Source organism: Equus przewalskii, chromosome 10, assembly GCF_037783145.1.
Source record: "Equus przewalskii isolate Varuska chromosome 10, EquPr2, whole genome shotgun sequence".
Lineage (NCBI taxonomy): Eukaryota > Metazoa > Chordata > Mammalia > Perissodactyla > Equidae > Equus > Equus przewalskii.
This window is the reverse complement of record NC_091840.1, coordinates 50893764-50907028: the sequence shown is the minus strand read 5'-3', so window position 1 is coordinate 50907028 and position 13265 is coordinate 50893764. Positions and strand designations below refer to the sequence as shown.

The following is a 13265-nucleotide window of genomic DNA, read 5'->3' as shown; positions in this document are numbered from 1 at the left end:
ATGACACATGAATAGTGATAAGCACACCAAGTGCCCAGATCTTGGTTACTGAATACCATTCTCTACTAAAATGAACCAGGGCTCCATGGAAAAAAGGCTGATTCTAGGCTGTGGTGATCATCTTGGACCATTTTGTTGCACCAGAAAGTAAAGAAGTGCTCAAAGAATATTGGGTATATATAAAAAAGACACAGCAGCTAGGGGCTGCAGCCAAAGGGGCACCTATTGGGTCAATCTAGGACAATTTGAGCATTGAAATAATGATTGTGATAGATTATAATTCATTGAACCAAGTAAGAATCCAAAGTTGTACCAGTATAAATAAATGGGAGAAGGGAAAGCTCTTTTTACAGTAAACTGCCAACTATAAATATAGGACTGCCGGAGTTAGAAATTATCAATGGATACTAAATTAGTGAGTGACCTTTGATGAGAGTCTCCAAGTGGTTAAGTTCGCAGGCTCCGCTTCAGAGGCCCAGGGTTTCACTGGTTCGAATCCTGGGCGCAGACATGGCACCACTCATCAAGCCACGCTGAGGCAGTGTCCCACATGCCACAACTAGAAGGACCCACAACTAAAAATACACAACTATGTACCGGGGGGCTTTGGGAGAAAAAGGAAAAATAAAATCTTTAAAAAAAAAAAAGAGTCTCAAAGTATCTTCCCACAGATTCCATATTAATTACTACAAAGGGGAAACAACTTTACAGTGGAGAAACCTGGCGAACACCATCTTAACCACATGATCAAAGTCACGTGTCTCAGTATTGAGACAAACGGACCTGTGTCTTGTGATGTGATGCACTGAAAAGGACACAACAATTCTGTGGTGATGTTCTTGCCAGAAATGCATAACCTGAATAACTTGAATCTAACCCTTGAGAAACATCTGGCAAAACAAACTGAAGGACATTCTACAAAATAAAGTTCCTGAACTCTTCAAAACCCTTCAAAATCTTCTGTGAAGATCAAGAACAACCAAGATTCTTCTAGACTGAACGAGGCTGAAGAGACATAACAACTAAATGCAAGATGTGACCCTGGATTGGGGAAAAAGAGCTATAAAGGACATCATGGAAACGCTTGAGGAAATTTGAATATGGACAGGAGATTAAATAATAGTATTATATCAATTTTAATACCCTGATATTGATCATTGTACTGTTATGTAGTACTATATCATGAATGTCCTTGTTCTTAGGAAATATGCACTAAGTAAGCAGAGGCAAAGGGCCTGATGTTTCCAATTTATCCCCAAATGGTTCAGAAAACAAATATTTTATAGTATATTTGGAGAGAAATGGTAAAACAAATGGGGCAAATGTAAACAATTAATGGACCTGGGAGAAGAGTATAGGGGAGTTCTTTGTCCTATTCTTACAACTTTTCTGAAAGTTTGAAATACTATAGGGGCTGGCCCGTGGCCTAGTGGTTAAGTTCCCACGCTCTGCTTCAGCGACCCAGGGTTTCGCCAGTTCGGATCCTGGGAAATATAGAACTATAAACCCGGGGCATTCGGGGAGAAAAAGCAGAAAAAAAAAAAAGAAAAAAAAGAAGCATATTGATAACAGTTGTTAGCTCAGGTGCCAATCTTTAAAAATATATATATATAAAAATTAAGAGTGCCAAAAACACAGCAAAAAAACCTAGTGGAAAACAAACTCTCCAATGGCTTCTCAGCTCACTCAGAGATGAGTGAGTCCTTACAATGGTCTAGATGGTCCTGCAAGATCAGCCTTCCCCTTTACGGCTCTCATCTCCCCTCCTACAACTCCTGCACTTGCTACCTCCACTCCAGCCGGGCCCAGGAGGGCCCCTTGCTGCTCTGTGCTCCCTTGACAAGCCAGGCAGGTTGCCCCTCAAGGGCAATGAGCCCTTAGGAGGAAGGACCTGGCCTCTGACTTCCGAAAACATTGGCCAAGAAAACCCTATGAACAGCTGTGGAGCATTGTCTGATATAGCGCAGGAAGGTGAGAGGATGGCGCAGAACATGGCAGGGTTCCGCTCCCCTGTCCACAGAGGAGCTAGGAGCCGGATTCCACTCCACGGCACTAAAAACGAGTCCTTCCCTGATATTACCATCTAAAATTAGTTCCCACTCTCCACTCTCCTGTTTCATTTTGCTCCATGGCACTTATCGCCATCCGACAAATGATAAGTTTTCCATAATGTTCATTTGATTGTTTCCCCCACAAGAAGTGTAAGACACACAAGGCCCGGGATTATGGTCGGCTTGGTTTTGGACTGCAAAGAGGTCCTCTGTGCTGATTCTTCCCTCAGCCTAGGGGCCTGGTCCTCCTCCTTCCCAACCCCCAACCCCCCAGGACCCCACCCTCCAGGAACTCCCCCTACCCAGGACCCAGGGGGTCCCAGGAAGCTAGCCTTCTCTTTGAAGAACAAAGAGGGAGGAGCTGAGCCTTGGAACCCAAGCCTGGAGAGACGTCACAGCGGGGGAGGGGAAGCTCAGACACTCGACCAGCTGTGCTGTCTCAGTTCCTTCCCCCGCCCCCCGCCTCCCTGGGGGCCCAGCGCGTGTGGGACACGAGTTCCCCTCCCCCAAGCCCTGAGGCAGCCCAGTGTTGAGAGAGCGGTCTGGAAAAGCCTGGAGGCCCAGACACCTATACACACACCATGTATGCGGACACAACCACAAACGGACATGCACACAGGCCCACGCTGACACAGAAGCATACGATCCACTCAGAGGCCCCGATACCCTCAGAAACGCTAGGGGTGGGGCGGCGGGGGCGGGGGGGGGGGGGGTGGCGGCCCTCACAGCTGCATCTGCGCAGGAGCAATGGCTGGAGGAAATCACCCAGCCAGCCCAACGGATCTCAGGTTTTGGGGGCAGGAGCTTTTTAAGAAAATACAATATTATCTACAAAGAGTAATATTTGGAGTGAAACAAGAGAGAGATCACAACAACTTACAAATTGAAAAAGCTGAGAAATACCACAAATGTCACAAAGTCCAGAAAAATAACTTATTTGTATTAAATAACTGCCTGAGCACCTCTATAACACTTTCCACAGACTAGCTTCTGGCGCCTGTATATTTCATATCTTGTTTCTCCTCTACCATCCACGTACTTGTAGCGACAAGAGCCACTGGACACGTTCAGATCACATGTGCCCTCTGGCTTTGCACCTTCACAGCGCGGAAGCCCAGTGAGTGGCAGCAGGTGACAGAAGTATTCCTGGAAGTCATCCCTACATCAGGACCGCTAGGCTAGCTTAACTATAGGTGGAAGTGACTGGAAACTGCATTAACATATCTCACAAAATCATAAATATTATGTCTCCCCAACTCACCCCATAACCAGATCCCCAAAATGCCCACAGCCATTCCCACACCAGGAGGAAAAGGTGACAGAGGGGAAGCTGGAGTGGAAAGACACAGTGGTCTTTACCATTCGCAGTTAAAATGTCTTATTTTTGCAAATATTACAGAAGTATATGGCCGTGTGAACACGTTGCTGGGGCCCTCCCCAGGGCCTGTGTAAGTGAGGGGTCCTGAAGCGTAAACTTCATTAGCTTCATGCTGAATTGGCCTCTGAACTTGAAAGTTTTGATCCCGCACTCAAATGGACCCTCAACCTGCCTAGAAATCCTATTCTCCTGGCCTAGAAAGTTTGTTTTCCTACTCTCCAAAATGAACATTTCTTACTGTCTTTCTCCTCAAACGACCTGTAGCTCTTTCCCCTCCACCAATGAGCTTGATTCATTCTTCTTTGAGAAAATGGAAGCAACCAGAGAGAACTTGCCTCATCCTTCCCACATCCCAGCTGACCCACACCCTCTGTCTCCCCCGTCTCCCTGTGGGCCAGGAGTCTTCCTTCCCCCCTGAGGCTGATTTCTCCCCCAGGCACTGGAGTCTAACACCCCCCACCCCAGCCCCTCCCCTCCCCCCAGGTCTGGGTTATTCAGCATCAACCATGCCCCAGCAACCCTCATCTTTTTCTCCTGCTCCCGGCCGCCACACATTTTTCTCCTCCCCGTTCACAGCAAAACTTGACAGAGTTGTGTCTACAGCCACTTTCTGCTTGCCTTCACATCCCATTCTTACCTCGACCCACCCAGGTGGGGCTGCACAGAATTACTCTCCCCCCAGGTCACCTGGAGCTTCCAGGATGCCAAACTGGGTGGTTGCTTTGCTCTTTCCTCCTTCCTTACCATCCCAGGAGCTTAGCTAGAGGTGACCACTCCCTCCTTCTTCATGAACAACCTTTTGTTGTTTTCCAGGACACCCCACTCCCCGGCTTTTCGCGGCTGCCTCTCTGATAACTCGGTATTCCTTTGACAATTCTTCCTCCTCAACTTGACCTCTAAGTGTTGGGGTGCCCCAGGGCTCCTTGTTCAGCTCCTTCTCTTCTCTCTTATAGCATTAAAAACCATCTATCTCCCAACGACTGCCCAGTATTTACCTTCCAGCCTGACCCCAAACTTGTACATCCCTGGCTGACCTGCAGCCTCTTCTTGGATGTCTAAGGGGCTCTCAACCAACCTGACTAATTTTCTTGATTTCTTTCCCCAAACCTTTTCCCATCCTCCCCAGTGTTTCCTATCTCAATAAAAGGCACCACCATCTACCCAGTTACTTAAGCCGAAAACCTAGAAGTTCACTTTCCGTCTCCACTGCAGCCACCTCCGTACAAGCCGCCATCATGTCTGGCCTAGGAGACTGCTGCAGCACCTCAAACGGCCTCCCTGCTTGACTCTCCACACAGCAGCCAAAGTGATCTTTTCAAACGGAAGTCGTGAATATAACTCTCCTGCTTAAAACCCTCCATTGGCTTCCACTGTGCTTAGACTCAAATCCAAACTCCTTCTGGAGCCTCTAAGGCCCAGGTGATGGGCTATGCCTACCTCTGGGTTCTTCTTTCTGTCACACTCCAAATTCTCTGTCCCAGGGACACCCCCCATCTTTCTCCAGCTCCCACGATCAAAGCCTGTTCCTGCCTCAGGGCCTTTGCACTTGCTGTTCCTTTCGCCTGGACTCATGGCTGCCTATACTAGGCTCAGATAGCACCTCCTCATAAAGGCTGTCTCTGACTACTCAGAGTAAAGTAGGTAAAGTAAGTAGCACAGCATCCTCAAGTCATTGCTGGGTCCAGTTGTCCCCGCCCCCCACTATATGAACTTGTGTTATTGTCTGCTTTCTTAGTCATTTTCTGCCCCCGCCTCCCACTATAATGTAGGCTTCAGGAGAGCCTAGCCCCAATGTACCCCCAATGCCTAACAATACTTGGCACACAGGAGGCACGCCGTAAATATCAGCTGAGTGAATAAACATAGCGGCTGTGTGCACAGACATACAGATGCCCAGCTATCGTACAGTTTCCTTCTGGGAGCCACTGTCACGGCTTGGATTTGAGAAGAGAGCATTTCCAGTCACTGACACAATCCAGAGACAAGAAAGACCCAGACTCTGGCCCAGATGAAACAGGCCGAAAGAGAAACCAGAAACAGAGGCAGAGACAGAGACCCAGAGCGAGTTCCAGAGAGAGTGACCGAGATAGACCGAGACCCAGATTCAGCGAACCAGAGACCCGGGCCCGCAGAAGCCCGGCAGCAGCCGGAGACAGCGCCAGGAGGCGGGGCGCGGAGGGAGGCCGAGCGCGCCGGGAGAGCGCGGAGAAGCAGCGCCGCGAGCCCGGAGCGCGGCCGCCCCCGCCCCGCCCCGCCCCCGCTCACAAGTGGCCGCCGCAGCTGGGGTGCGCCCTGCCGCCCGCCGGCCCGACGCGTGCGGGATCAAAGCGGCCGGGAAGGGGCGGGCAGGGAGGTGGCAGGAACCCGGAGGTGTGAGCGAGCTTCCCAAGGGATGGCAGGAGCGTGGGAGCGCAGAGTGCCAGGAGGCGACAGAGACCTGGAGAGACGACGAAGAGATCCCGGGGACCCGGAGACACCCAGAGACCGACATGCAGACGCAGAGAGAGACGGAGCCAGAGATGCAGAGAGACAACTAAAGACCCGGAGAGACCGGAGCAGAAGTTGCTAAGGACCTGGAAAGAACGTGAAAGATGCAGAGATCGAGCTGTCGAGAGGAATGCAGAGACACAGACAGACGGGGAGACAGAAAAGGCGGAGGCCCATGGACTTAGAAAAAGAAAGCGGGCTTCGGAGGGAACAGAAAATAAGAGAGGGAGCTAGGAAGAGAAATGGAAAGAGGAGCAAGGGACTTAGAGCGTGTGGGGCGGGAAGATCTCGCCCCTCCCCCACAGAGGGTTGAGAGGACCCCCCGGGGCAGGGATCCAAGCGCGGTCTCCTTTCTCAGGGTCACGCCTGCGGAGGTGCGGGGCCAGGGGCGGAGGGAGGGGTGTGGGAGGCAGCAGGACCCCCAGGCGGGGAGGATGGAAGTGTGAGGACCTTCGGAATCAGTCTCGATCTAGAGCCTCAAAGTCTGCGATAGAGTAAAAAAGTTGTGTTAATAATTGGTGGAAACGTCAAACAGAGATACTTCTCAGGCGCATCATCAGACTTCTCTCTTTTCTGGGGAAAAGGAAGAAAAAGGAGAGAACACTGCATTGGCCGGGAATCGAACCCGGGCCTCCCGCGTGGCAGGCGAGAATTCTACCACTGAACCACCAATGCAAGCGGCGAACACCCTTTGATAGCCCTCTGCTAACTTAGAGGTGGAGGCGGTCGTGGTCTGGCTGACGGTGACCCCGAGTAGTTGACGTGGGTGGAGCGCCGGTTTATCCTTCCTCCTGCTCGGATCGGGCCACCCGGCCATAAAGTCGCCCCATATGGCCAGGGGCGGCCCCACACCTGGGTGCGAACAGCCCGGGGCCCCGAGCCCCGCGTGCAGGTGAGAAAAACTCAGCCCGAGTCTAGGTTCCCAAGGAGGGGGGCGGCGGGGGCTTCTGGGGCCACACATCTGCGCTCCCATTTGGCCCAGGTAGGGGGAGGTGGGATGTGCTGGGGGCCCTGATCCCAAATGGGAGCGCCCTCCCCAAGGTCTGTGTTCCTCCGGGCTCGGGCCTTGGCAAGGCGGGCTCCGTGAAAAACACCAAGGTGTGGAGGGGCAAGGGCGGGGAATAGGGGGTGGCTCGGAGGAGCCCCATCCGTCTCTAACTCCATAGCTATCTTCCGACTCAGGTCTGCAACACTGTCTTTCCGTATCTTTTTCCCTGGCACTCTTGCTGTCCCATTAAATCTCTGATTTTATCTTCTCAGGCACTTTGTCCGGAAGTCTCCGAGTCTACACGCATCGCTCTCCAGAGGGTCATGCTCTTGGTTTGAGGTGGGTTTTGATCCCTTTTTTGTATCCCTTTAAGAAAACTGCCTGCTTCCTGCTCCCCTACAGTCACGAGGGGTCCCCAGTAGCAAGCAACGCCAGCACACTTGTGTCAGGTGTCCTGGCAGCCAAATGCCTGAATCTCCTATAATTAATTTTGAATCAAATACTTCCAAGTAAAAAGATCTCTCCACTTCCTACTCGTGCTTCAAAGCTTTGCTTCCTCTTCCTTGAGGCTCCCCCGGCTCCAGTCCAGTCATCCCTCAGGATGACCCTTTCCGGAGCACCCACTTCATTTTGCTTCTATAATAGCTGCTTGATAACACATTGTCTTCTTCACTAGATCCTGCAGGGATAACGTGGGCCTCTAGCGCATATCTCAGTATGAACGGTCCAAGCCTAGACCAGTGCCCAGTGCACACAATGAGCGGGCAGATGTGGGCCGAATTGAATATGACTGACTTGGAGCTCCTCTTACCTCCAGACAGAGCCCCAGTTGAATTAGACCGATCCACCCAGCACACTCAGGTCGCTCCCTATCCCAAGTAGGAGGTGAATTCTGGGGGAAGATGTCTAAGATCCAGTCTAGGGGCCGAGGGGTGCTAACTTTTATTTCAGGGTTAGTGGGGGTACAGTGAACTTCCAAAAAAGCTGCCATTCTGGGGGAACTCTGAAGTTCACTCCTGAGATGTGTCCCCAAATCACTCAGACTTCCTCTCTCCCTAATAACCTCCTCCCGTCAGCTGGGTCTCGACTCGTTATACAACTTTATGGTCCTTAAACCAGCCGGTGCTGCATGGGTCCCTCAATTCCCACACTCCCAGGCCAGTGCCATTCCTTCTCCCGCCCCCCACCCCTTGCACTCCTCCCCTTTCCGGGAGCCTCGTGCCCCAGGCCGCGCCGGGAGGGATCCGGGTGCCGAAGGAGGCGGGGCCGGGTCCTACCCCCCTACCCCCACCCCGGAGCCTGCAGGATATAAGGCGCAAGGCGAGCAGGGACTCGGTCTACACCACGGTCCCGAGGAGCGATGGTCACCCGGGATCGAGCCGAGAATAGGGACGGGCCCAAGGTGAGAGGCGGGAGGGGTGGGAGCAGAGGTCCCTGGTCCAGTCAGGGGACAGCGTCCCTGAGACCGTGAGTCAGGGAAGAGGACGGAGACCAGGGCTGGAAGGTGGAGAGGTGCCCGGGGGACCCAAGGAGCCAGGAGCTGGGGAGGAAGCTGCAAAGTATGAAGAAGGGGACAGGGTCCGAGCAGGACCTGCGTGGGTGGCAGTAGCAGAGGTCTGGGGTTTGGCAGTTGGCACCTTGCTGCCTGGAGGGCATGGGAGGGGGCCGGCGCTTGAGTGAAATAAGTCAGAGGAGCACAGAGCTAAGATAAGAGGGTGAAAACAAAAAGCCGAGAGGCTAGGCACTTGCTCCACGAGGGCTGTGAGCCGGGGTTGGCCCGATGCAGCCTATAGAGAAAGGCCCGGTGGATACTGATTCCAGAGGCCCGAGACCGGGTGGAAGATTTTAGAACCAGTAAAGGGTGACCGCATAGACGGGTTAGAGGGAGAAGAGGCGCGGTCGCGCTGGGTATCTCCCTTTCTGCACTCAGGGCCGCCAACTCTGAGCCCGGCACCGTGCGGCCCACGTGTCTGGGCGCAAAGAGGGTCCCCAAAGTTCTCCACTGAGACAGAGAAAGACTGCACGAGACGGAGACATAGAGAGAAAAGAGGAGGAGGAGAAGGAGACACTGAGAGGGGAGGAGGGAGGAGAATGCAGAAGACCCGGGAGAGAGAGGAGGCGAGCTACAGAAATTGATCCTAGGGGCGTTGGGGAGAGGGGCGTGGAGAGGGTTCGAATGGGCCGGGCCCTAGGCTCTCCGGGGTCTTGGGGAAGGATGGAGGCGGGACTATCCCAGCGGCGGGATCCGGACGCCAGCGCGGCCGCGCTGAGTCTCGGTCGGGTCGGCCCGCTCTCCCTTTCCTGCTGATCGCAGATGCTAAAGCCGCTAGTGGAGAAGCGGCGCCGGGACCGCATCAACCGCAGCCTGGAAGAGCTGAGGCTGCTGCTGCTGGAGCGGACCCGGGACCAGGTCAGTCCTGCTGCCATCCCCGGACCCCCAAGCATCCTGTCCTCACTTCCTACTGGGGTGGGGACATATGCTGCATTGGCGACCCTGGCCCCAAGGCATCCTGACCCGAGTCCCACCCTTGGAATCCCATCCCAGACCCCCCCTCGCTCTCAGAACGCAATCTTCAACGCCACCCCTCGGGTCTGTAAGTTTCACACCCAGCTCTGTAAATTTCACTCCCGGGGTGGGGCAGTCTCATCCTTCAGGTCTGTAAATTCTCTCTCCCGCTACACCCCCCAGAACAGCCAGCAGGGTGGTTAATTTCACTCCCTGGGTTTGCTGTTTCAAATCCCCTCCTCACACGGTGGGTTGGTTTCATCCCCTCGGGTTGGACAGTTTCGTCTCAGGGTGGGCCAGGACCATTCTCGATCATCTCCACTCCGCATTCGGTCGCGCGCTCTGTGGGCAGTGCACAAACGCGAACCGGGGGCACCCCCAGCTCCCGCACCCCACCTCCCTTCTTCCCCCTGCCACTTTCCCCCTCTCTCCCCACCCCTTTCTGTCTCTGCGCCCTCCCCTCCCGTCTGTAGAACCTCCGGAACCCGAAGCTGGAGAAAGCAGAGATACTGGAATTCGCCGTGGGCTACTTGAGGGAGCGAAGCCGGGTGGAGCCCCCGGGTACAGCGCGGGGGTGGGGCAGCGGAGGGAGGGAGGGGGGATTCACTGAGGTCCGGGCCGGGGCAGACGGGGTGGGCCCTGCGGTGGACGGTGGGCTTGGGGGTTGGCAGGCTCTTCTCCGAGGCGAGGTTAATAACACCCGCGCGTGTCTGTCTCTGTCTCCCTCATTTTCTCCCTCTGTCGGTCCATCTGGTTTCCTGTCTCTGTCTGTGCGCCTGTCCGGCTTCGGTATCTCTGCGCCCCGCCCCTTCCCACACCCCTGCTGGGCCCCTGCCCTGCCCGCCCGTCCTCCCGCCGGCTGCACCCGCCGCCGCGCCTCCAGGGGTTCCCCGGTCCCCAGCCCAGGACGCCGAGGCGCTCGCCAGCTGCTACTTGTCCGGCTTCCGCGAGTGCCTGCTTCGCCTGGCGGCCTTCGCGCACGACGCCAGCCCGGCCGCCCGCGCCCAGCTCTTCTCCGCGCTGCATGGCTACCTGCGCCCCAAGCCGCCCCGGCCGGAACCGGTAGATCCGAGGCCCCAAGCGCCGCGCCCACCGCTGGACCCCGCCGCCCCGGCGCCTGGCCCCGCGCTGCACCAGCGCCCCCCAGTGCACCAGGGCTCCCCTAGCCCGCGCTGCGCTTGGTCCCCGTCCCCCTGCTCCCCCCGCGCCAGGGATTTCGGCGCGCCGGAGCCCCTCACCGGACTGCTGCCGCCGCCGCCGCCGCCTCACAGACAAGACGGGGCGCCCAAGGCCCCGCCGCCCCCGCCGCCCGCTGTCTGGAGACCTTGGCCCTGAGCTTTGGGGGGTGGGGGCGGGGGCTGGGGGTGGGGTAGAGACTCCAGCCCGAGGGCAGCAGAGGGACCCGGGCGTCCGGAGGAGGAGGTGTTGGGGAGGGCGGCGGGGCGCGCGGGGGCAGCGCGCGGGTGAGATGTGGTCTATATTAGAGTATCTATATAAATATATATTTCCCTGGTTCCTGTCCCTTTTCCCTGCCCCCTTTGCGTCTAGGATTGTACCCTCTCTGCCCCCAGCCCAGCCCCAGTCCCTTCCCGAGTCCCTAGTGCATGGAATAAAGTGGTTATTAAATCCCCATGTGTCCCCGAGCCAGGGGCCTGCCTTTATCTCGGCGTCCATGCCCATTTGCCCTGCCCTCTGTCTCCCGCCTCAGTCCTGCTCTCCATGGCCCAAGGCCCGGGGCAGACAGGTAAGTAAAGAAGAGAGCAGAGAGGAGACTGAGGTTGGAACTGAAACCGGGTGGAAACACTGAGATAGGGTAAGGGAAGAGGGGATGGGAACCTTTAAGAAAAGGCAGAATACAGAGGAAAGGGAAAAAAAAAAATTGAAATAAAATCGACTCTGGTGGGATTCGAACCCACAACCTTTGAATCGCTTTTTCGTCACTAGAAGTCCAATGCGCTATCCATTGCGCCACAGAGCCACCTGGCGGGCGCCAGCGTCTGACAGCTTACGGGTACTAGCGTGGGAAGGGGTGGGGGAAGGGTGGGGGTGAGAGGGAATTGGGCGTGGCGCGCCAGGAGCGCTTGGTTTGGACTTCCGAGGCCCGCCTGGGAGAGGTAGCGGCGCAAAGCCGGTGACCCAGGTGGGAGTGCGGGCGCGCAAGGGTGGAAGAAACAGGGAGAGAGAGCAACTGAATATGAGCGAGCCAGCGAGTACAGAGCTCTGCCTGCCCGCTTGGGGGATGCTTCCAGCCCAGGCGCACCCCACTCCCAGATGTGGCCCCACTCATCAAAATAAACTTGTTTTGTTGTAAATTTCTATGTGTATCTGTTTCCTCTGGTCTATTGGCTTTGCCGTCCGCTGCTCCGCGGTCCAGAGTCTCGATGGTTCCCAAAGAACACCTGCCAATCTAGTAACAAGCATGTCCAGCTTATTTCTCTCCTCTAGTCTCTTAGGAGGACTGTGAGGATGACTCTTTTCCGCGCAGGTAGCGTGGCCGAGCGGTCTAAGGCGCTGGATTTAGGCTCCAGTCTCTTCGGAGGCGTGGGTTCGAATCCCACCGCTGCCAAGTAGAGTTTTTCTCCGCGTCTAAGCAAGCCGTGCTTCACAAAGCCCCTTCTGGAATATTCCTTAATTTTCTTAGGACTCCTGGTAGCAGTCTCACCACCGTCCGTCTTCCCTCTCTGCTATTCGAGACAGAGCCTAAGTCTGCATTCCAGCCCCAAAGCGAGACCTGATGGAAACTGCCAAAGTAACCTTCATTTATTGTTAACCGATCTTCACTTTAATATATTCTTACATAACATTCTTATCTCTCAAAATTAGTGCAACTTGCTGTTTATTTGACTTACTGTATATTCTCCTGACAGTGTGCTAGAAGCTCCAATTACCCAGTCTGAAAGACTCAAGGAACTGCAACTTGGTTTTTCTTTCCAGATCCTCTCGGATCATAAAAAAATCTCATATATGAAACTAATAGTAAATAACATACATAATGAAACGTTCATTATGAGTGGAAAAAGCAGACTGAAGGTTCCACCGAGATTTGAACTCGGATCGCTGGATTCAGAGTCCAGAGTGCTAACCATTACACCATGGAACCTGCTTGCCCCTGTTTGCTTCTTGGAGTGTAGATATTACAAATCTTGCTATTCTGTGTCTCTCTTCCCCCTGCCTTTCACAGAAGACAAAAGAAAAATAAAACAGTCAGATAGGGTGGATACTGCTATCGAGCACCTCAAATATGAATTGGGACGTTCTGTAAGTGTAAAATACACACCGTACTTAGAAGACTTAGTACAAAAAAAATAGTTAAAATTTCATTAATAATTTAAAAATATTGATTACCTGTTAAAATGATAAGATTTCGGATAAATGATAAGATTTCGGATATATTGGGTTAAATAAAATACGTTATTAAAATTAATTTCGCCTGTTTCTTTTTACTCTTTTTAGTATGACTCACCAGAAATTTTAAAGTCGCATACATGGCTCGTATTACGTACTGCTCTAAAACATGTCTGCTTTCCTTCCACTGTCATTCGTTCTACCTTCTGAAAACTAAAACCCCGACGCACTTTAGACCACTTCCCTTTAAAACCAAGTAACAGTATTTTCTTTAGTCTTTTTTTCTGTTTTGTCCGAAGGAATACAGATAACTAACCCCAAAATAAGTGACGTAGGGTAGAAAACGAACGGACGCCCGAACAGGGACTTGAACCCTGGACCCTCAGATTAAAAGTCTGATGCTCTACCGACTGAGCTATCCGGGCTCTTCTTGGGGTGCTCTTCTGCTGCTTATAAGAGTTTTTCACTGACGAAAGACCAGGCTCGCAGAACTGACTGGGAATTGTATGC

General features: G+C 53.8%; 1 protein-coding gene and 5 non-coding genes across 7 annotated transcripts; 2 read left to right on the top strand and 4 right to left on the bottom strand.

Annotated features, from left to right (window-relative positions):
• Positions 1–5807: 5807 nt before the first annotated feature.
• Positions 5808–11336, top strand: HES7 (hes family bHLH transcription factor 7). Of its 2 annotated transcripts, XM_070561052.1 has the most exons (5): positions 5808–6808; positions 7177–7243; positions 9219–9314; positions 9884–9971; positions 10294–11336. In XM_070561052.1, exons 1-5 carry the CDS (start codon positions 6747–6749, stop codon positions 10743–10745), a joined length of 765 nt encoding a protein of 254 aa, XP_070417153.1. In that variant the 5' UTR covers positions 5808–6746; the 3' UTR covers positions 10746–11336. The 2 variants fall into 2 exon arrangements, with proteins under 2 accessions (XP_070417153.1, XP_070417154.1); XM_070561053.1 differs by lacking the exons at positions 5808–6808; positions 7177–7243 and adding an exon at positions 8142–8306 and having other exon boundaries at positions 10294–11034.
• Positions 6521–6591, bottom strand: TRNAG-GCC (transfer RNA glycine (anticodon GCC)). The gene has a single exon. It is a non-coding gene; the product is annotated as a tRNA-Gly (tRNA).
• Positions 11302–11388, bottom strand: TRNAR-UCU (transfer RNA arginine (anticodon UCU)). Its single transcript is given in 2 exon segments — positions 11302–11337; positions 11352–11388. It is a non-coding gene; the product is annotated as a tRNA-Arg (tRNA).
• A 506-nt stretch (positions 11389–11894) lies between these two features.
• TRNAL-UAG (transfer RNA leucine (anticodon UAG)) lies at positions 11895–11976 on the top strand. The gene has a single exon. It is a non-coding gene; the product is annotated as a tRNA-Leu (tRNA).
• Positions 11977–12438: 462 nt separating this feature from the next.
• Positions 12439–12510, bottom strand: TRNAQ-CUG (transfer RNA glutamine (anticodon CUG)). Its single transcript has one exon. It is a non-coding gene; the product is annotated as a tRNA-Gln (tRNA).
• A 597-nt stretch (positions 12511–13107) lies between these two features.
• Positions 13108–13180, bottom strand: TRNAK-UUU (transfer RNA lysine (anticodon UUU)). Its single transcript has one exon. It is a non-coding gene; the product is annotated as a tRNA-Lys (tRNA).
• Positions 13181–13265: the final 85 nt, after the last annotated feature.